The sequence below is a fragment of the Oncorhynchus masou genome, chromosome 3, assembly GCF_036934945.1.
Source record: "Oncorhynchus masou masou isolate Uvic2021 chromosome 3, UVic_Omas_1.1, whole genome shotgun sequence".
In the NCBI taxonomy this organism is placed as follows: Eukaryota; Metazoa; Chordata; class Actinopteri; order Salmoniformes; family Salmonidae; genus Oncorhynchus; species Oncorhynchus masou.
The window spans coordinates 31,404,156-31,427,662 of NC_088214.1; the positions used below are offsets into that span (position 1 = coordinate 31,404,156).

Below are 23,507 nucleotides of genomic sequence, written 5' to 3' on the forward strand. Positions count from 1 at the left end.
GATTTTTCATGGGGTGCTGCATCACCCTCAGCACCCCTACTTCCCTTGGCTATGGCTACACACACACACACACACACATATACATTCTGTCTGGCTCTCTAATCCCACTCAGAATCTGGAAGGAGTACATTAATTATAGACAAAAAGCTGAAGTACAAAAGCAGGGAGGGGTCCTTTGAAGATGTAGACCTAAATGTCACCCAGCAGCTTTGAAGTTTCTGGGCTGACTTTGTCTCTCTGTTGGAATACATAAAACACTCTAAAACAGAAAGAGAGAAGCACCAGCACCCGGCTTTCTAGGGACATTTCATGTTGGCTCCAACCATCAAACGAGAGTTGAACCCTCTCCTGCTCCCCTCGTGCCGTAACCTTATGGAGATACCTCTAACTTTCTATACCAAGCAGCCATTGCACTGTATGTACCAATATGATTTTATCACTCACTCAGTCAGAACACAGTGACATTTGTGAATCACACTGTAGAACATATTCTGTACAGATGTAGCATCTTAATTTGATCACCCTGTTTCAGGTGAAATGTCCTGTAATGCAGGAAATGTAAAAATTGTAGTGTATTTGAGGTTAAAAAAGTTCTGAAGTAATTTCCACTTTGAAATGTCAGACTTGATTTTCCCTTACGAAAACTGTGTTATTTTCCTGATGTAGCAAACTGGCTCAAATTAAGATCCTACATCTGTATCACAGGAGGCTGCTGAGGGAAGAACCGCTCATAATAATGGCCGGAATGGTGCAAATGGAATGGCATCAAACACCTGGAAACCATGTGTTGGATGTATTTGATACCCTTCCACCTATTCCGATCTAGTAGTTACCATGAGCCCGTTCTCCCCAATTAAGGTGCCACCAACCTACTGTGATCTGTGTAGCTATAAAACTGATAACATAATGTTGAAGCCAATCAATCATTATGTGTTACTCATTCAAGAACATTAATATTTTACTAAATGAGGAAATTACAAGAAATATGTCTTATTCTGAGAACAGAATAGTACATACGGATAATGTACATTCCATCTTTGTAGTAGCCTACTGTATCTATGCAACTTCATTTACAACATACTGTATAATACAGGGCACCGCATTAGTCTGTCTGTCTTGACTATATGAAGGTTTTTCAAGGCGAACAGTTAGCTGGCTATATGCAGCAGGGAGGCAGACAGCCTACTCCTAGTGAGTCACTCTCCTCTCCTCTAAGGAGTGGGTAAGGTGATGTAGAGAACAGAACAGCACTTGAATGTGGCTGTAATCAAGGTCCATACGCTGAAGTGGGCCAATCAATTCAGCTGTCTGCTTCTGTTCTCATCAGGGATCTCAGAGCCCACTAAGAGAAGCTGGATTCTGCCTACAGATGTAGGATCTTAATTTGAGACAGATTGCTACAGCAGGAAAAAAAATCATGCAGCAACAGGAAATATTAAATATTATGTGGATTATAATTACTGGACAATTTTTGAACGGGTTGTAACATATCGTTGAAAATTACACAATTTACAAGCCTTTACAAGTCTTTTAAACCTTGAATACACCAAGTTTGCAATTCTCAGCATCAAAATAGTGATCAAATTAAGATCCTATATTTGTACTCAGGCCACCAAAGGTGAGCGAACAAAAGGAGCATTTTATTAACCTTTAATAACATTCTTCACTAGAGTGAGAGAGATAGAGAAGCCAGAATAGGAAGTCTGGAGGAACATGGCTTTATTACAGACCCAGAGAGAAGACTCCGTCATGTCTGACATGAAGAGGGCCTCAATCATATGGGGTGTTATCCATCCTACAGTAAGAAAATAGTGATGGAATGCTAAGTCCCAAAGGGGGTTATGTAGAAAAATCTGAAATCCTTTTAAAAAACATTTTTTAGGTCAGATTCAGAGCTTGTGATTGGAGGAAGCATGGGAAAGTTATGCTGCTTTAAAAGTTGCTAAACGTGTTATCCCACTTAGGATACCAGTAGGAGAAAATGCCCTTGAACGATTTGTTGAGTGCTAGAGAGTCCTTTTTTTTTACACCCATCTCTTTAAGAATTCACATGTAAACACATGGCCAACAGTCAGCATGGTCATCACCTCCATTATTTCAGCCAATCACGTCTAACTAGGCTCATAATTTAACATTTTAATTCATATTTACGGATCCCATACAAGTTTGTAATGAAGGCACATGTTCAAGAAGGCATTTCTGCCCTACATGTTGTGTTATGTCATCATCTTCCTTACATGAACGATGCCTACATCCAAGCTTAGAGTATTTATTTATACATCCCACACATACTGCATTTCTCGCACAGAGAAACAGACCGCAGCGACACAGATTTTTCCCTCTCCCTCTCCAAGCCAGCCAGTCCATTGCCTGCCCTGGAATGATGCAAGAGTGCTGCAAGTGTGGAGTCAGGCAGCAGAGCCAGCAGAGAGAGCTCCAGTCAGTCAAGCCATCTGCAGCACAAATGGGACTCTATTCCCTCATATAGTGCACTACTTTTGACCAAAGCCCTGGTCAAAAGTGGTGCACTACATTCGTAAATAGGGTGCCATCTGTAGGAGGCATGAAGCCTGAGCTGAAGCTGGAGTTCCAGGAGCAGGGCCAACACAGAGGTTGCATCCCAAATGGCCCCCTATTCCCTACATAGTGCACTTCTTTTAACCATAGCCCCATGGGCCTTGGTCAAAAGTAGTGCACTGTATAGGGAATAGGGTGCCATTTGGGATTCAACCAAAGTAGAGCTGCCAGCTGTGAGAGAGGGACCCTGAGAGGTCTGCCCAGAGAGGCCTGGCTGAGTACCATGACGCCCACGCTGCCACCGCTGCTAAACAAACTCAGCTTCCATATAACACCTGTGATGATCCACCCTCTTCACAGCAGGACTCACAGATGCTTCCAAAGCTCTAGAGGATTCCACCCCCCACCCCAGCTCTCTCTGAAGTCAGACCAAAATAACCACAAGCAACTCTGAACTGCAGGGGACACAAAAGATTGAGGTCTCACTTGTAGGGATTTCTCAGAAATCACAAAACACAACCACCACGCATACGCCGACAGACAATAGAGATAACGCACCAACCCGTGTCACAACAAATGACATCAATAAACAACTGTTTTTGTCATTTCATTTTCCCCCAATTTGATTTTGAGCACATTTTGGCCAACAGGTTGCTATTAGCTACTAGCTAGAGAAAATCCAGAATTGATTATCCTTCAGCATGAGATGAGAATTGATCAACAGGCAAACTAAATGAAGTTAACTTCAATGGATCTGGTGGCTCCTGTAGGGCTTAAGTGGGCCCATAGTCCCATTGGGGAGACTTGCTTCCAATGAAATCACACAGGAAATCAATGGAGACAATTAAAGGAGTGAATCCAAACAGAAAGTGCTGATGACAAAGTCAGGGTTTGTCCAAAATGGCAGCCAACTCCCCATACAGTGCACTACTTTTGACCCCCTTTTGCACTGACTCTTTTGATCGCATACACTGCTGCTACTGGTTATTATCCTGTAGCCTAGCCACTTTACCCCCTACCTATATGTACATATCTACCTCAATTACCTCATACCCATACCCATCGACTCAGTACTGGTATCCCGCGCATATAGCCAAGTTACCGTTACTCATTCCTCGTGTTATTATGCTTCTATATGTTTCTCTCTGCATTGTTGGGAAAAGTCTGCAAGTGAGCATGTCACTGCTGGTCTTACGCAGCGTGTGACAAATCAAATTTGATTTGGATTTGATTTGGATTTGATTTGGGACTGAGCGGCTACTGATGATGATTATGTGAAAGGGCACCAAGGATCAGCTGGCTTGGGGGGGGTGAGTAGTATGTTTTATACACTAATGTGTTAAGCTTCTGTATATTGTATGGTTAAAACAGACAAGCATACAGAGATCTAGGAAGATGACAAAATGCTATGTTATTTGGAACTTTTCCAGGAAGGAGTAGGCACGTGACTTCTCTCAGATAATGCAGAAAGACCAAGCTGATGATAATGAAAACCAGAGAAGCATCATTACCACAAGATTTGTACTACAATGTCACAAATCTCACGTTGCACATCAGCATCATGTGCATATACAGTCACATGGAAGACAATAAATCCCGTTAAACAGGTATACATAGTATTTATTCAATGTCTCTCCACAGTAGAACGCACATACTTAGGGTAAGTGAGTGCCCTAAAAGCTACGCCCTAAGACTGAGCTAACCAGAGGTTGAAGGCTCTCTTCACATCACAGGAGAAGAGAAGTTAGATAAACCACATTGCTTTTTCCTAAAGAGCCAGCTAATAAGATTTGACATTTTAACAAGTGTTAAAGCTGAAGTGAAGGTCAGAGCTGTCAGCATTATGAGATCTATGCTAAACCACTCAACCGTGAAAAGAGAGAGAAAAAAATACAACCAACGGTCTTTGTAATGATCAGAGGAATTGGGGTCTCATTTCAACTCCGGTGATCAGAAATGACTCATGGTTCAAAGTATATTCAAGGCCATCAAGGTTAGGACTACCAGATACAGGGAGGGAATGAGAGTGAATAGGAATGTGTTTTAAAGTAAACACTGCCCAACTGAAAGTGTTGCTTCTACTGTTTAGTGTTCACGCTGGTTGAATACAACACCGCTCTACACAGCTGTCTGCAAAAGTGAGGACCTGACAGAAGAAAAACTGATTCCGATAGATGTTATGTCAACTTGATCAGAATGATCACCATTTCCTTGCTTTTTAAAAAGTGTGTCAAACATAGAAACTCAGCCATTCACCGATACCAATTTGCGAGGGAAAACCACCATAATAACTTATTGAACTGTCTGTGACACAGATTTATTTCCATGTCAAGACACAAATCAAACCTCAGATATTACACTCAGCCAGTGAATGAGTAACTAGCTATTGTCAGGGAAGACAATGTATGTTCTCCTCTTCATAGAAAACACAGGGGGGTCAGTTTAACGGTCGATAATACACATTCAGTCAAACCAGTTAGGCCATTAAAAATATATTTGACTAAATAATATTTTAAGTGGATACAGTTTGCAGACAACTTATTTCTGCATTCTATTGTGAACTTTATTGGGGACCTTGCTTAATGTGCTAATTGTGCGGCTGGCTGGCTGGCCTGACCCTGACCTCCAGCCAATTGAGGAGCCTGGTTCTCACGGCCGAGACGCACCACTGGAAGTGGTTTTTGGGCCTGCCACTCCATGGCTCCACAGCGTGCATGAATAGGCCTGACAATGAGGGTCATCACCCCACGGCTCACCATCTTGACATCCCCCTGACAATAGCCTTTGCCTGGCCCTGGGTTCCTAACAATGGTCGGGTATGCGTGACAGGAGCTCCACAAGCTCCACTCCAGGGTTCTTTACTCAGCAGGCCAGGGCAATACGGGGCAGGCCAGGGCAATACGGGGCAGGCCAGAGGCTGAGTCCCAAATTGCACAATATTCCCTATATAGTGCACTACTTCTGACCAGAGCCATATGGGCCCTGGCCAAAAGTAGTCCACTAGATATTTAGGGATCAGGGTGCCATTTGTGACACAACTAGGGCCGTGCTGCTGCACCCCAGACAACCGGCACAGTCCTCTACCCTCCTCCACTCTGGCCCGGGACGCCCAGGAGGCTGGCTCTCTATCGATCCAGTATTGTTCACATGGAGCAGAAGAATGCTAATGTTCTATGAGGTAACACTGACTCCTTTGTCCAGTGTCCAGCCAGTCCAGGGCTTCCCGAGGCACTGGTCAAAAATAGTTCACTGTATAGGGAATAGGGTGCCATTTGGGACACATTACCAACATTTTTTCTATGTATCTCATAATAATGGTATTATAACACACCTTATTTATGGTAGCTATGATGTCATATTGAAATCTCTCACAGTGCCATTTAAATTAAATAATGCGAAGATGATTAAAATTGAATCATTTAAGTTTTGTCTCCAACTGCTTAAAACATGGGCACACAGATTTCTCCAATGTGTCTGGAAGAAACTGTAAAATGATGATAAAATGATGCCATTACAATAGCCTTGTAATGCTTAACGTCTCAGAAAAACCACATCAACTGGGGCTATTGAAATAATCTTTGCCGATACTCTTGTTGAATATGACAAATTATGCTTTAGAGACAGCAGCACACCCACACTACTGCACTTAAGTTAAGAGGCAGCCGTATGTCATTTCAAGTGCGGTTCTGTCAACTGCATTAATATGAATAAAGGCTCATCCATGACCTCTCAAAACAAGTTAGTCCAGGGCTGGAAATGAGAAACGAGGACATGAACACAAACAATAGCACTTGTGAAACAGGACGGGGGTAGCCATTACACAATCACTTGATCAAGAGTGTGGAGTTCAATTATCAAAACTGTCATCACTAGACGAAGGGAAAAAAACTAGATTTATCTATTCAAGCTAAACTTACTTTGACAGAGCAATTGCACTGTGTGTGTGTGTGTGTGTGTGTGTGTGTGTGTGTGTCTGTCCCCTGCAATTCGTATGATATATAGGTGAAATTGCCATGGGGGATTCCCCTAATATTCAGAACAGGTCGATTCGTCTCCCTAATAATGTATTAAAAACAATGTAAATGCCCCCGACCTCCCGATATCACATTAACACGTCATAGGCAATGGCAAAATGTGTAGAATTGCAGATAATTAGCTTTAACGGTCAACTTTGGGCACAAAAAAAACAGTCTAACTCCTCAATTTTCAAACAGAAATGGGGTGTGCCTTTGGTGGTTCATCGATATGTCCTGCATGCTGCAACCCACGTAACTAGTTTATTAGCTAAGATAGCCACTTGTAGCTAGCCAGTAACTCCTCCAGTATGTATTGATGTCATTTCACAGGATTTGTTTTTGGAGGGAAGCTGAGGTTGGAAAGAAATGGCACTTCTAAAGCTAAATAGCCAACAAATATTTTAAGCATTAAATGACCGAGTATGATGGTGCATTGATCAGTTATACAGTTTAAAGCTGTTATTTTAGCATTTTTTCCCCCCCAAAGTCGACCTTTAAAGTAACTGTCCAGTGTTTCTAGATTTCTATGATATTTGAACTATAGTTCAAACTAATTACAATATGAGTGTTTTCCTTCCCAAAAATAGTAATTAAGTATGTTAAAAAGCAGCTGTGTTGAAATGGTGTGGGCGTACCCCAAAAGCAGAATGGTGTGGGTGTATAAGGTCACAAAAAATATTAATGCGAGTAGACCACTGATTGGCCAGACATGATCCCCTATTAAAAAATGCTTGCTATTTTCTAAATGGTCTGTTTTTTTGTTTAGGTGGTCATTTTTCTCCAATTTATGCTTTGTCCACAAATACCAGTATAGGATGAGTCAACAACATTATCTGGGTATGAGTTCACAGACTATTAAGTTTTCACTGGAGAGTTAAATTAGAACTGCAACATGTTCTGTCAGCGTCATGGCACAATGCGTAGAGTTGCTGGAAATTTGCTTTAAAACTGCAAACATTTATCTCATCCTCATGGCAAAATGTGAAGAATAGTATGAGATTAGCTGTGCAGAATTGCAGGAAATTAGCTTTAATTAGCTGACTAAAATTGTAGAATAGCATTATAAAACCACATATTTTTCTCTCTGCCCCATTGCAAAATGTGCAGGAAGTCAGCTATTTTCTCCCCAAAAATCAGTTTTCCCTAAAAACGAATCATGTTTTATTTTGGGGGGGTTGGGGGCCCTTCCAATTTTATTGTTTTCCCCTCAAAATACCCCTCAAGAGAGGCATAATAAATCAAACAGTGTAGAATTTCTGGAAATGCGTTTTAAATGTCGGGGGTGGAGGACCCCCCCCCCCTACTGTTCGCCCCCCACCCAATATCTACACCACAATTTTGCCATTGGTATGATATGTAACAAATTCCAATTCGTGGGGAAAAACATTATCTTCTTATACAAATATTTTCTCATAACTGTTGAAGCAGCCTTGTATGTTTGTCAGTAATGATAACTATATACAAATACAGCTATTCTCTCCTTTCCTTTGGGGTTCCTTGACAATGCATACCTGTATTTCATTCACCAGAGAAGAGTTGTGATTGGTGCAAGGGAGGCTTCCTAATAACGCTTACAGATGTCACTTAGATTTGACTCTTTCTCCCAACAGCACATCTCCATTATCAGGGGTCTATACAGAGAATGTTCAGCATGGAGCTATAAAAAAAAAACTGTGGACCAGTTCTCTGAGAGTAAACAACAAAATCTTGGATATTTGAAAAAGCTAAAATGTCCATTTCAGTTCCAACATGCTCCACTAAAGCACAAGAGATTGCTTTTTTTTGCAATATATATATATATATATATATAACATTTAGCTATCAGAGCAGCTCAGACCAACCTGCTACGTTGGCCACATCTGCAGTGCTGACATTCTGGGTATTAGGTCGTACTCTGAAGGTCACAGCTGGGCCCACCACTCTGTAAAAGAAACACACAGTGAGATGAGACACTTCAGACATGATCAATGAGAAATACATTTTTTTTACATGGTGGTAAAGCATTGTTTTTCTGCCCTCTTGCCTTACAAAGAACAGAGCAGGTCATTAACCCAATGAGTCTTCCAACCCCTTTTAAACAGTGTGTGTTTGAGCTACAGACTTCTGTGTAATTAAAGGGGGCTGAGCTAGAGGGTTGTTTGTGAGACAAGGGCAGATCCCGAAGGGGCCCAGGGCCATGTCTTTTTACAAAAACGACCATAGAGGCAAAATGGTTTGAGCTACAAAACTATGAAAAGCTGAGACTCCTACGAACATGAACTATGATGCTCACAAGCAACACAATGACGCTTACAAGGTACACAAGAGTCATTAGAAGAGGTACTTCTACATAGAAGATCATAGCAAATCCCAGGACATAGTGTCTATAATACTGGTATAAGCTCACATAGTTGCTATCACAAACTCCAAACTCCACACAGCTGTCACTGACGAGTTGGATATTCATTTCTGTACTTACAGCATTCACATAAATGTATTTTTATCCGGTTTTTGCTTTGGCAGACTTTGTTTTTTTATTGACATTTGTCAAATAAACTCGTAAATGCATCTTTTTATGTTAAATAGTTTTGTGCTGTACTTGTAGCCCTGATTGTCCTGGAAATAACATGGTTAAACACTTCAGTGTGAGGCTAAATGTTAGGGCTGGACATGCAGATAAATGAACGTCAGACAAATGAAAAGCCTATTTTTCCTGGTGTTAAATCAGAGCCGTACACGCACAGTGATTGAGCAGTATTTTACCTCTGGCTACCCCATAAGCTGTTCGAAGGAGCCGTTTCCGACGGATACCTCTCGAATCTCAATGTGCCTCTGAGTGTTTTACAAACAACAAATGACAAGGAGGGTTTTGGTCTCGGATTAGGTACACATACTTTATTGTGTGTCCCTTCACCAACAGTCATAGGGACAATTGCTTATGTACAGAGCTTTGTACATTTTCTGTGTAATGACAAACGCTGTGCAAATTAAATGTACAGATATTATTTTTCCCAATGTATTGTATGTATTTCCAAAGAGCAAATCTAGTGTGGACACTGGGCAAATACTATTCATGCTGTAAAAATATATCTTGAGCTGAAAAGTGCTAAAGGTGACGAAGGAGGGCAAACCACCCAGAATAAAACCAGGTTACGGCAACCTATTGAACATAAAATGCGGTACATTTTTATTTTTGGCAACCTATTGAACAGAAAGTGTTTTGCTGTACAGTATGTTGAAGTCAAAGAATGTATCCAGCCAGGAGGTTAAGGTATCGAACAATGTGTGGAGGATAACCTCAACCAGCAGCCAGCCTTTCAACCACTCTATGATATTCACCCCCAGGAAATTAGATGTATAGATTTTTCACATCTATTAAGAGTTAGATCTATTAGCGGTTGAAAAGGAACATCACTCAATGTGACTTCATAACACATTGATATGTTTCCTGACCTACGCCAGGGGCGCCATGCGGCCATTTTACTTTAGAGGGGGCACAAAGTACGTGAGGATGGAGGGGATTAATTGAACATCGGAAAAATAAAAATAAAACAGGACAAATGTGAGGGGGCATGGGCCCTTGTGTCCCATATGGGAATGACGTCTGAACTATGCCAACCGCCTCCCAATTTTCAAAATTCAATACTACAGCAAAAGTAAATAATGTACTTGTGATTTTCAAGCTGAAGCGCATGCTTTCTTCAGCAGACTATTACTCCCATGTAAAAGCGCTCGCTTGAAGTATGTTAGAACCAATATATATATATATATAGAATGTTGAACTGTCATTGTCCATCAATCTTTTGTGATTCTACAGTGAAAATAAATTAATCTTGTCTAATGCGTCTTCAGTATTCAGTAACACATAGGCTGCATTACAAGCAACCAGCAAAGGTGCATCTCCCCACCTAGTGGTTATACTTTGAAATGAGCAGCATATGAAGTCAGACATTACGTCACCCCCATCAAATTGGAGTCTGACTACAGTCGGTAAGTGTTGCGCAACAACTATTATTCAGAGTGAACTAATGCTCACACGATTCTGAAGCAAACCACCCACATTGACACATCAAAACCAACGTCTCTGCTTTCAACCGCCATGTCCGGCCTGACATGATCAATTCAAGACGTTTCTGACAGCGGCGTCTGTTCTCCTATTCTATATCGTCTGTTCGATCATACAAAGTAACACAAAGATAGATGATTGATTCAAGTATGTATAACATTTAGACACAGTGTCTAACATACTGTGTTACTACATATATCGGTAACATTGAATTAGCCTGTATGCATGCATCTATATTTTCCTTCATTATGGTAAACATGATAGACACTAATTTCAAGGTCCTACAGAACCAAGTCGTGCTTGCACAAATGAGTCAACATGAAAGGTGAGAGGAGCCATGCTGGCTGGGCTGAATTGTGGGCCCAGTATTTGATTATGTGGAGGGCCATTCTCCCAGGCTCCTAGGTGGGGTGGTGGTCTCGGATCAGCAGCGGTTAGCTGCAAGGAGTGGGACGGCCCAAATAAGCGTGGCGGCCTGGACAAATTGTCCAGGCTGCTCCCCCTGCTGGGCCGACTCGGAGCTCTAACAAAGGGCCCCAGCTCTCTCCCCCACCCAATCCATCACTCTCCCATACCAAGGCCCTTTCAGTTTCAGAAAGGGACAAAGACAAAAGGTACATTAGCCCAGCCCTGTAAGGCCACCCATGGGCTGAAGGGCTGAATACAGAGCAGTGTATACCTTCCCTAGCGCCGTGAGGTGCTTCAGAAACAAGGGCCATTCAGAACCTTATTCACAGTGTCACATGATACGGAATCGGCCAATCCCTACCTGTACCGCCAACAATCAAGCTTAGTAGTTAGGAAGACACAAAGGGGGCCTATCAGCCCATACAATACTCCCTTTCTTATGCCTGTCATCAGCACATTGCATTGTATTTATGGGGGTAAATTGTTCTCGCATACACACTGCTACGGTTATTGAGTATCGCAGTGTATGTTCACTTGATGAATGACTGCATTACAATGACCACAATGTCAGACTTGAACATAAGGTAGATAAGAGGCCCATCATAAAGCAGTGTTTACCTGTGGGTTACAGGGCATGATGGTTCAGGAAATGAACTTGACAGGTTATGACACCATGTCTTTACAGAATGCCGATAACATTTCCTCTTTAATATTATTTTGAAAGTCTTTAAATAGTGTGCTTCAGTGCAATATCTAGCTGTGCATTTGTGTGCAAAATGTGTGTATGGCCGTTTTTGGTTAGACTATGTGAAGGAGATGCCACTGACTACGCAGACCAGCACAGTGTGTCACTATATACTCTCATTTCGTTGAGGATGGCTTTAAAAGCCTCATTGCATTCTAAGTGTGTGTGTGTATGCATGTGTTTAAAGTCAGATACCTGCAGGGAAAAACAATGATTTTGGAGAAAGAGAGGGAGGTTCATGGAGAGTTCAGTCCTGTTCATAATGATTGCAGCCAGGTAACTTCCAAAAATAATGGAAACACAGTATTTTGAAAATAAGTGCTTCCACACAGGTGTGGTTGCTGAGATAATTAAGCAATTAACATCCCATGATTAGGGTCCAGTATAAAAATGCTGGGCAGGCTATTAATTTGGCAAATATTTTAGCTACCATGGTTATGCCCTATAACATGACAATGCCCCCATCCACAAGGTTTGAGTGGATGTATACCTATCTACAAGCTACAAGCAATTACTCTACAACCCATTTTAGATTCTACCCAGCACCGTATAAGATTCCAGAGTAGAATCAAATCTAGTCACGTCTGTTTTAAACATACAGTCAAAATGAAGTCACATAAAAAGGTTAAATACATAAAAGTGGTGTAGTCCGTGTTTGTTGTTTCTGTTCTGTTGAGTGTGTGAAAAATCTATAAAAATGTTAATCATGAATAAAATACATACGAGAGCTCCAGGAAGTCAGTCATCTGCAGCTTGGCCCGCCGTGCCAGAATCTCCATCAAGTGGAGTCCCTCATCAGTCTGTAGCGCGCTGGGGAGAGAAAAATACAGAGTTCATCAACAGAGTTGTCACCTTAGCCTGTTAAGTGTGGGTGAGAGCTCCGACACATTACATTCCTGTCACATTCAGAGAGGAGAGGGGACACGAGAGGCACGGAGTTCAGGGGGATGGAGGGTAGGAGGGGGAGGAGATGGGGGAGCGGGGAAGGGAGTGAAGCCCAAAGACAGGGAGGTGAGAGGGTAAGGGCGTATAAAAGGAGGGTGGGACAAATAGGGAGATGAGGGAGGCAGGGAGACACTGAGGGAGGGTGAGGTATGAGAACTGGGGGAGCAGGTGTTTCCTCTGGCATGATGAATCACCTGTGTGCTCTGCTTGTGTCCCAAATGGCACCATATTCCCTATATAGTACAATACTTTTGACCAGAGCCCTGGTCAAAACTAGTGCAGTATAGGCAAAAGGGTGCAATTTGAGACATAGCCACTCCCTAGACTTCAGGCCAGACAGAGAAGTGCAAATGAAATGGTGCATCGGCACCACGGTGGCTCAGTTCAGCGTTGGCCACAGCTAATGATGTGCCCCACCTCTAAAACACAGTCAGAGTCTCTGATGACCAGGGACTCGGGAAGATATACATTTCAGTGCAAACCTCAGTCCTAGTTAATCACATAACGTAGTGGGAGTATGGAGTTTAAAAGGAGAAACAGTCTAATACAGACATTGAGGAAAGTCATTGCTTTTCCATATCCCCAGCCCCCTATGGAGAGTGGAGGCCCACCAGACCTGATTATGATGGAATAGTGAAGGGATGTGGGCTCCAGTTCCTGGTGGTCTGATGGGCTGTGGGTTCTGTGCCCTGGAGAGGGACTTGACCTGAACACCTTCAAATCATCATCATCTACTGAATGATACGCACGAGGCATGTTTATTGCACATGCATATGATATACCACACTGGGGTATGGTTTTGATGCATGTAAATAAAATTGTTTGTCAATTGTCAATGTTACATAAATGAATGATTTATTTACGTTCATGCATGAATATGAGTCCAGTACTGAAATATTGAAAATAATCTAGGGTAATATATTCAGTGAGCGAAACCCTTTTTTTTTTCAACGTCATGGTAAATTACTTTCCCAAGAGTGAGTTAAAATGTGGAATGAGAAATTACTCTGACAGGGACACAGTAGGCCTTTGGGTGTCTAGCATCTAAAGCACATTTCTGTTTCCATTTGTAATGGTTTGTTTCAAAGCAACTCCAGCTATGCCTATTGAAGACAGGAAACAAAAATAAAAGTCATGGTACAACTGTACCAATGGATCCAAATGGTTGCTACTGATCTAGCGTACCCAACACAACACCTGTCAATTCACCATAGTTGGCCCTGGCCTAAAAAAAAAAAACTCCTTTGCACTATACTAAATGCAATTCCGCACAAACATCGAACCTTGAATGATTAGCTGCGGTTGCCTCATTCATTACTTATGAAAGGTACTACTCACACCGTGTCAGTGATGACATAGCCGTAGTCATCATCAGTTGTTTTCTTCGTGGTCACAGCTGCTTTGACATCTAGCTGCAGCTCCTGGACGTTCACTTTCTTCTTAAGGGGCTCCCGGTAGACCATCTTGGCAGCCGGAGGCTCCACTGCCTGGATCCAGCCCTCCACCGCAGCCACCTCCTCCACGTCCATTGAGTGGGTCGACTTCTGCACTGCCACCTTGATTACGTGACCATTTAAACCAAGATTCAACGACACATGTGGACACAGTGCATTTCAAATAATTGAGGATAACACCAAAATGTTGTAGCAACAGAGTCATTGTGGTTCTACTTACAGTGGCAAGAAAAAGTATGTGAAATACCTGGATTTCTGCATAAAAATTTGATCTGATCTTCATCTAAGTCACCACAAGAGACAAACAGTCTGCTTAAAATAATAAGACACAAACTATTGTATCTTTCTTGTCTATATTGAATACATCATTTAAACATTCACAGTGTAGGTTGGAAAAAATATGTGAAACCCTAGGCTCATGACTTCTCCAAAAGCTAACCTGGAGTCCAATCAATGAGATGAGATTGGAGATGTTGGTTAGAGCTGCCCTGCCTTATAAAAAAACTCACAATATTTTGAGTTTGCTATTCACAAGAAGCACTGCCTGATGTGAACCATGCCTCAAACAAATGAGATCTAAGAAGACCTAGGATTAAATAATTGTTGACTTGCATAAAGCTGGAAAGGGTTACAAAAGTATCTCTAAAAACCTTGATGTTCATCAGTCCATGGTAAGCTGTCCTGCAAAGATGACTGCAAGAGCACAGCGCAGAATGCTCAATGAGGTTAAGAAGAATCCTAGAGTTTCACCCAAAGACCTACAGAAACCTCTGGAAATCGCTAACATCTCCTTTGACGAGTCTACGATACGTAAAACACTGAACAAGAACTGTGTTCATGGGAGGACACCACGGTTAGAAGCCACTGCTGTCCAAAAAAAACCATTGCTGGAGTATTCAAAAAGAGCACCTGGATGTTCCACAGCGAAAATATTCTGTGGACAAACGAAACTACAGCTGAGTTGTTTGGAAGGAACACACAACACTGTGTGGAGAAAACAAAGGCCCAGCTCACCAACATCAACACCTCATCCCATCTGTAAAATATGGTGGTGGGAGCATCATGGTTTGGGGCAGCTTTGCTGCGTCAGACTATCATCGACGTAAAAAATGAGATCCCAAGTTTATCAAGACATTTTGCAGGAGAATGTAAGTCTATCTGCCAATTGAAGCTCAACAGAAGTTGGGTGATGCAACATGACAACGACCCAAAACAGTAAATCAACAGAATGGTAAATCAACAGAATGGCTCAAACAGAAGAAAATACACTTTCTGAAGAAGCCCAGTCAGAGTCCTGACCGCAACCCGATTGAGATGCTGTGGCATGACCTCGAGAGAGGATAAGAATATTGCTGAACTGAACCAGTTTTGTAAAGAGGAATGGTCTAAAATTCCTCCTAACCGTTGTGCAGGTCTGATCCGCAACGACAGAAAACGTTTGGTTGAGGTTAATGCTGCCAAAGGAGGGTCAACCAGTTATTAAATCCAAGGGTTCACATACTTTTTCCACCCTACACTGAATGTTTACATGGTGTGTTCAATAAAGATGTGAAAACAAACACTTGTTTGTGTGTTATTAGTTTAAGCAGACTGTGTTTGTCTATTGTTGTGACTTAGATGAAGATCAGATCAAATTGTACGACCAATTTATGCAGAAATCCAGGTATTTCCAAAGGGTTCACATACTTTTTCTTGCAACTGTAAGGGTAATATGGTCTTCACCTCGGCCTGAGTGGTCTTACTGCGGACAGTCTCCAGACCGACATCCCTGCCCTTGCCCGGCCCTGCACCCACACCAGCCTGGCCGGGGGAATCTCCCCGGAGTCTCTGGGCTGGGGACTCACTCTTATCCAGGTACGCCAGAAGCTTTCCAAATAAGCCAGCTGCATCCTGGGACTGAAAAAACACAGAACAATGTCACGGTGATTTAGCTACAGCACAAACAACACAAGTCACGGTGATTTAGCTACAGCACAAACAACACAAGTCACGGTGATTTAGCTACAGCACAAACAACACAAGTCACGGTGATTTAGCTACAGCACAAACAACACAAGTCACGGTGATTTAGCTACAGCACAAACAACACAAGTCACGGTGATTTAGCTACAGCACAAACAACACAAGTCACGGTGATTTAGCTACAGCACAAACAACACAAGTCACGGTGATTTAGCTACAGCACAAACAACACAAGTCACGGTGATCTCAGGAAGCACAGAAGTAACAAATACGAATCAATCATAACTACATTATGGCTTTTTTTTCTTTCATCTTGATTATGAGACATGTTTTGTTACAATCCATGTGTACTGAATTGAGGAACTGTTTTGATAGGGGAGAGGAGGCAATTTGCTTCTCTCATCAAATTCGAGGAAAAGCAGGAAGCAATAGGACAGAAGCCAATGATAAATGTTTGAAAGATAGGTATGCAAACTGACAACATTACAACACTTTCAATCCATTTTTCAAAACATACTTCTTCTCTATGTTGTGTATACTAACTGTTTTACTGTCTACAGTACATTGCAGATTTATCATCAAAATCCTTTTGAAAATCAGCTCTTCTGGATGATTCATACCCTACACACACGGTATAATATCACCGTTTATAATGTCAGTATTCCGTTTGACATTTCCACTTTCTTTCAAACCCTTTATCACTTTAAGAATCAAAATGGGGGGTACCTTGTCATTGGAGCCTGCTGGCTCTCTGTCTCCCTCCATTTGTCGCTCTGTCAGGAAATAACAGAGACTGAGTGTTTACTGACAACAAGAATAATATTAAGCAGAAAAGCAAACCGACTCTGCATATCTCAAATAACAGCCACGCAGATATACTCTTCCCTTCACTCTTTTAGAAGGCGGAGGGAAACTTATGGTTTTGTGAATATTTTTAGCTGATACTTTTTTTGCCAAAGTCTAACTGCATTTCAAATCAACAGAGCAGCCAATATGAACTAGTCACCCTGAAGTTGGCATGGAAAGACAATGAGTATATAAAGGTGTTGGTGAGTTAATACTACAGATGGAGGTCTTCTCCAAGTAATCAGGTCTGTCAGGTTTGTGTACCTTGGACCACAGACTCCTCTAGGGGAGTGCTCTCCGGAGCCATTTTCTCTGTGGCGGATGGAGGGTCACTGTCCTCCTTCTCAACCTCCTCTTCCCCGGGCCCCTGTTCTCCAGGCCCCTCATTCTCTTCCTCATCCTCCTGCTCCTCTTCCTCCCCCACGTCTCTTGGTCCTGGTCTGGCCTGAGGATGTTTTTTATCCACTACCTGCATTCACATTTACGTATTGGTCATTTATCAGACACTCTTATCCAGAGAAACTACAGACAGTGCATTCAACTACGGTGTCTAGGTAAGACAACTAAACATCACATTCATTGACGCAGCTATCAAACACAGCTATCGGCAAAATCAGTGCTAGTAAGAAAGGTCTGAGGGTTTGTGCAAGAAAGACAAGTACAAAAACGTTGTTGTTTATTCTACCTGTAGGGCGTTAGCGATCAGTGTAGACAGCTGGTCCAGGTCTTTTGGACTCATGTCGTCCACGTCCACATTGTGTCTGCCCACGTTCTTCAGAACCTTCTGGATGAACACCTCTGTGGAGGAGGAAAGAGGAGAGGGGATGAGAGGAGGATGGGAGAGAAGAGGAGGAGAGGAGAGAAGAGAAGAGGAGGAGAGAAGAGGAGGAGAGAAGAGAAGGAGAGGGGAGAAGAGAAGGAAGAGAGGATGAGAGGGAGAAGAGTTCCAACTATGGTAGATGTCAATGCCTAAATTAACAACTAATAACATGCTATACCGTTATTTTCAGCGGATCCATAACTATTGATAGCGCTAATTTGTTCACGTAGGAATAATAAGGAAGAACTTGTACAGTAAAAAGCAGCACATACCATCCACCGGACTGTAGGGGTCTTTTGGACTAGAGGGTTGACTGGCTCCAGCTGTCTGGAGGAGTAAAAGTCTATCCAGGTTGGGTGTTTGGGATTGAGAGTTCTCTATAGGCCCAGCACTGTCTATACTGTGGCTGTAGGAGGGGCGTAGCGGGGAGGGCAAGGTTGGGACTTTGGGGGCCCCCCCGGTCTGGGGCGGTCCCTGCGCAGACAGGTAGTGCCTAAGGGCAGCCACAAGGAGGTTTCCATCCCCTGCAGAGTGTCTGTCCTGGTAGGGAGGCTGGAATAAGGACAGTGGGGAAAAATGTCCCTCTCCCTGGGACTTGGGCCGGTAGTAGTCAGAGAAGACGCCAGATTGGTAACGGTCACTCTGCAAGATAATAAAACACATTATTTGTGTATCATAAGGCATTATATAACGGTAATTATGTAGCATTATACATTTACTTCATAGAAAGTGTTATCAACTAGATCAAAGTGTTCATCTTTACTTAGTGCTTCACTTAAATCCCCAACTAATACACCACCATCAACTGAAATGTTAATTGCTAATATGTTAACAGTAAGAAGAGAGTATGTAATATCTTCCTAAGCAGTACACTATACGGACGGGTCAACAACACTCTAAGATCCATCCATCTCCCACATGCTCATCTCAAACTTTTTCCACCAACCCCATCCTTAATAAATAAAGGGCTACTCTCCCCATTCTCGATAAATAAAGAGGTACCCTCCCCAACCCCGAATGCCTGGACCTCAGCAGGGGTTTGGCCCTCTCATTCAGCTAGGCCATGTTGGTCACCCCCCTCAACAGAAATTACACGGAGCCCATCATGTGGGTGTTACTAATTAAGGAAGTGAACTCCTGAACCCTCGGTGGGCATTATCTCCCTCATAATAATCCAGCAGGAAACTATCCCTGTGAATGGTCAACCAACAGCCATTCACCAACCCTTCAGAAGGGGAGAGATAATGATACAGCTCCCACAGCGTCAGTTTGTGTGTGTGTGTGTGTGCACATAGAGACGTGCATCCATGGAGAAGTAAAAAAAGATCCAGCTGCTCATCCCAGGCTAAAGCAAGGGCCTGGGGGTCTGGAGGGCAGGGTTCTGAAGGTGGCCGGGGGGGGGGGGCCCTTACCTTGCTGGGACTCTTGGGGCCAGTGGGGGACGAGGCCTGGGAAAGGAGGCCCAGATGCTGTAGGGCGTTCTGAAGGTTTCTACTGAGCTCCACCTCCACAGGCTTGATCTTTTGGTCTCCTGGGTCCATAGCCTGGGTAGAGGGTCTGGACCAGACATGGAGAGTGAGAGGTGTGAGTAAGTGTGCGAGAGACAGCAATAAATAGATAGAGAGAGATGGAAAGAGACACAAAGACAGAAAGAGAGATAGAAAAAGGAGAGGAGAGATGTGGCAGGGTAGCCTAGTGATTAGAGTGTTGGACTAGTAACCGAAAGGTTGCAAGTTCATATCCCGAGCTGACAAGGTACAAATCTGACGTTCTGCCCCTGAACAGGGAGTTAACCCACTGTTCCTAGGCCGTCATTGAAAATAAGAATTTGTTCTTAACTGACTTGCCTAGTTAAATAAAAAGGTAGAAAAAAACAACAAAAAACACATGAACAAACAGCCAGCCATAAGGAACAGACAGACATAACCTGGACTATCCAGAGCTAGAAACTAGATCCGTTCAGACATAAACCAGCTCATCAGTCATCATATTCTAACATGTGCACTCCTAGAGTCTGCCTGACTGCCTGACTGCCTGACTGTCTGTCTGTCTGCATGCATACGTGTATGTCCGTGTGTGTTTGCACAGGTATAATGGATGGTGCTGCCTGCTAGAACAGTGACCTGGATTTGCTGCTGCTATAGACATGGGGGCTGGAGTCCTGTAGGCGTCTGTAGGGGATCTTCCTCAGCTTAGACAGCTCCTTGGACAGGATCTGCTGGGTGGCCTCATCCTCCCAGATCAACCCTGCAACACATCAACAGGAATAACACTCAGAATGTCAGACGAGAAAAAAATGGTTGCACATATACTATCTGTCAAGCATGCTCCTGCTACCCGTCATCATACGCACCTGTTACCATCATTACGAGCAGCTGTGCTCATTGGACTCACCTGGACTCCCTCACTTTGTTGATTGCCCCTGCATATATGTCTGCTCCTCTGTGTTGTTCCCTGTAGTAGCATTTTGTCGTGTCGTGTTTATGTCCAGACGCTGTCCCTGTTCCGTTACATGTCCGTCTGTATTAAATGGTTCACTCCTTGTACCTGCTTCTCATCTCCTGCGTTGGGCCTTACACTATCAATTGCATTATGTGACAAATCACAAAAGGAAACACAGATAACTGTTTTTAATCCCTGGTGGATTAGGTCAAAGGTCACTATGGATGTCTCAAATGGCACCCTATTATCCATAGGGCTCTGGTCAAAAGTAGTGCACTATAAAGGGAATATGGTGCCATTTGGGACACATACTAGGTCATTTTCATTCTGTAATATGTTCTCTCAGCATGTTAGTAGGTTTATAAGACGAAAGGCTACATGATGAGCTCCATATGTATTCCCCTCTGCTTCTTAATACTAACAGACAGTACATAACTACAGCACGTTTTGGCAACACAACTGAGGACTGGTGCCAATACCAGATGGGGTAGCGGAACCAAATGTAACCCAGAATATGGCCACGCACACTTGAACAATTCAACAGAGACATTCCACAGATGAGAGGCAGCGTCCATGAGAGATACAAGCATCACTAGACTGCACAGCAAACAGTATCTGCAATGACATCCTTATCTTGGTAATAGAAGGAAGAGCACAGTACACATGTCACTTTGCACAGTGCACCTTACTGTTAGTGAGCGTTTGGCTAGATCAGGTTGGGATGACTTCTATAAAATCACATTTCCATGAGAAGGCATGCGTTGTTATGGGTTATCAATCTTTAAAAAGTTGTATAATCAGTAAAACCATCAATAACATAATAAACGAGAGGATGGATTTAGAAAATATGTAGATATGGGCACATTGGTCTGATAATACATCTATGTCCTCTTTTTTAAATACATAGGTATGCAAATGTGCTTTCATGGCTACCAGATGAGAGAGTCAAACAATGTAGATCTCCCGGTGGCGGGTGATTCCCATGATGCTATTGAGCGGAGCACAGAAGGTAGAGGCCAGGGTTCTGGAACCCAGCCAGCCTTCTAGATCCACCACAGCCTGATGAGGGAGGAGCAGCGGAACACAACAGAAGACATAGAAGACATGGAACACACGGAACCCACCATACTGCTGTCTGCTGCTACAGCCTGGCCTGCCTGCCACACATCACTCAACTGAGCAGGGCCGGGCTCAGTAACACAGGGAGGACTGAGAGCCAGCTTTCACCATCAAACACACATAAAATAGCTGTGCTCAATGATTGCTTTAACGGGGGTCTTGATGGCTGTCTGTGTGAGAGGAGAGCTAAGGCAGGGTTTTCACAGAAACCGACGCTATGTGGCACCGCAGCTTGATTAACTGTAACCCCCACCAAGTCATTCACACACAGCTTAGGTTTTCACAACCACGCAGGCGAAACGGTTCCATAGCAATGGGATATAAAGGAGAGGTCCGCCTGGTTGGGCAGCTGGGGTTAACAGAGAGCAGTGAGAGGGAGGGGGTCAGGGTTTGGGTTTTACAAACGATGGGACTCATTTAACAGAAATAGCATTGCAAAATTCTAGTAACTTTCCACAAATTCCCATGTTTTTCATGAGGGAATAAGCAGGACATCCAGTGGCCTTCCAACTGGGATTTCTGGAAAACCTTAGTGTTTAGTTTAAGGCCCATAGCTCTATGCTACATCAGCAGGGTTTGTTTTTGTGATGAGGAGAAACAAGACGCAGGTTGGTAGCTTTGAATCTGTGGAGGTGTTTCTGTGTTCTGTGTTTCACCCGACCAGCACTCAGAGGGTCAGAGCAGAGGCAGCGGTGGCTGTTATGTTGAATAATCTGAGGCCATTAGGTCCGCGTCCCAAATGGCACCGTATTCCCTACATAAACCCATAGGGCTCTGGTCAAAAGTAGTGCACGACGTAGGGAATAGTGTGTCATTTGGGACTCCACCTCGGTTTGTGCTGCTCGGCTCATCATGCTGCTCTACCACGCTCTGTTCTGGGTTTGAAATGCAGATGCTTTTACGGGATTCTTCCGGTGAAAGAGAGGAGGACCAAAATGCAGGGTGGTAATCTTTATACATCTTTAATAAAGATGAAAAATACGAACAATAAACAAAAAACAAACGTGAAAAAACAAAACAGCCCTATCTGGAGCAACAAACACAGAGACAGGAACAATCAGCCACGAAATTCCTAAAGAATATGGCTGCCTAAATATGGTTCCCAATCAGAGACAGCGATAAACACCTGCCTCTGATTGAGAACCACTCCAGGCAACCATAGACTTTCCTAGACTACTTCACTAACCACAATCCTATAACCTACAAAAAACTCCTAGACAAAAACACACCACATAAATACCCATGTCACACCCTGGCCTGACCAAAATAATAAAGAAAACACAAAATACTAAGGCCAGGGCGTGACAGTACCCCCCCCCTCCCACCCCCCAAAGGTGCGGACTCCTGGACACCTAAACCCATGGGGGAGGGTCTGGGTGGGTGTCTGTCCACGGTGGCGACTCTGGCCCGGGACGTGGACCCCACTCCAACATAGTCTCAGTCCGCTTACTCCGTGTCCTTAGATTGGCGACCCTCGCCGCCGACCTTGGCCTAGTAACCCTAATAAAGGGCCCCACTGGACTGAGGGACAGCTCGGGACTGAGGGGTAGCTTGGGACTGAAGGGTAGCTCGGGACTGAGGGGTAGCTCGGGACTGAGGGGTAGCTCAGGACTGAGGGGTAGCTCGGGACTGAGGGGTAGCTCGGGACTGAGGGGTAGCTCAGGACTGAGGGGTAGCTCAGGACTGAGGGGTAGCTCGGGACTGAGGGGTAGCTCGGGACTGAGGGGTACCTCGGGACTGAGAGGAAGCCAGGGTAAATAACTTAATAGCATATTTCCTTTCTGCTGGAGAGGTTGATAAAACCGCCAAAAATCATCAGCGCTGTGCACAGACGTCAGTTCAACATCTAGCTTTGATCTACATTTTGGTTGAGTTTTCAACTAATGTCAATTCAATGTGAAATCAACCAAAAATGGCACCCTGTCATTATTGCCAAGACAGTAGGGGTGCTGCAGAACCCCCTGATAAACTGAAATCATTTCCCCCAAAATGATATTACTCCAGTCTGAACAGACAACAGTAAAATACTTCAAAATACTACACGTGAGAGCATCATTTTACCACAGAGGATCAATAGCTTCTAAAAAATAGCTGTGGAATAAGTTATCACAGCACATGCGCCGAATATAGAACAGCTTGTTCTCCATAGAAGGATTTTGGAACCGCTAACACTGGCACTTTGACACTT

General features: G+C 43.4%; 1 protein-coding gene across 1 annotated transcript in view; it reads right to left on the reverse strand.

Annotated features, from left to right (window-relative positions):
- The window catches only part of LOC135514564 (receptor-type tyrosine-protein phosphatase N2-like), a 143,683-nt gene that overhangs the window by 80,857 nt on the left and 39,319 nt on the right, over nucleotides 1–23,507 (reverse strand). Inside the window, exons 4-13 of the mRNA XM_064937996.1 lie at nucleotides 19,882–20,005; nucleotides 19,171–19,315; nucleotides 18,031–18,400; nucleotides 17,624–17,736; nucleotides 17,203–17,407; nucleotides 16,819–16,865; nucleotides 15,853–16,026; nucleotides 14,015–14,232; nucleotides 12,455–12,541; nucleotides 8,375–8,454 (exon numbers count right to left, since the gene is read on the reverse strand). Coding sequence (XP_064794068.1) covers nucleotides 8,375–8,454; nucleotides 12,455–12,541; nucleotides 14,015–14,232; nucleotides 15,853–16,026; nucleotides 16,819–16,865; nucleotides 17,203–17,407; nucleotides 17,624–17,736; nucleotides 18,031–18,400; nucleotides 19,171–19,315; nucleotides 19,882–20,005 — 1,563 coding nt within the window. The remainder of the gene's footprint in view (nucleotides 1–8,374; nucleotides 8,455–12,454; nucleotides 12,542–14,014; nucleotides 14,233–15,852; nucleotides 16,027–16,818; nucleotides 16,866–17,202; nucleotides 17,408–17,623; nucleotides 17,737–18,030; nucleotides 18,401–19,170; nucleotides 19,316–19,881; nucleotides 20,006–23,507) is intronic.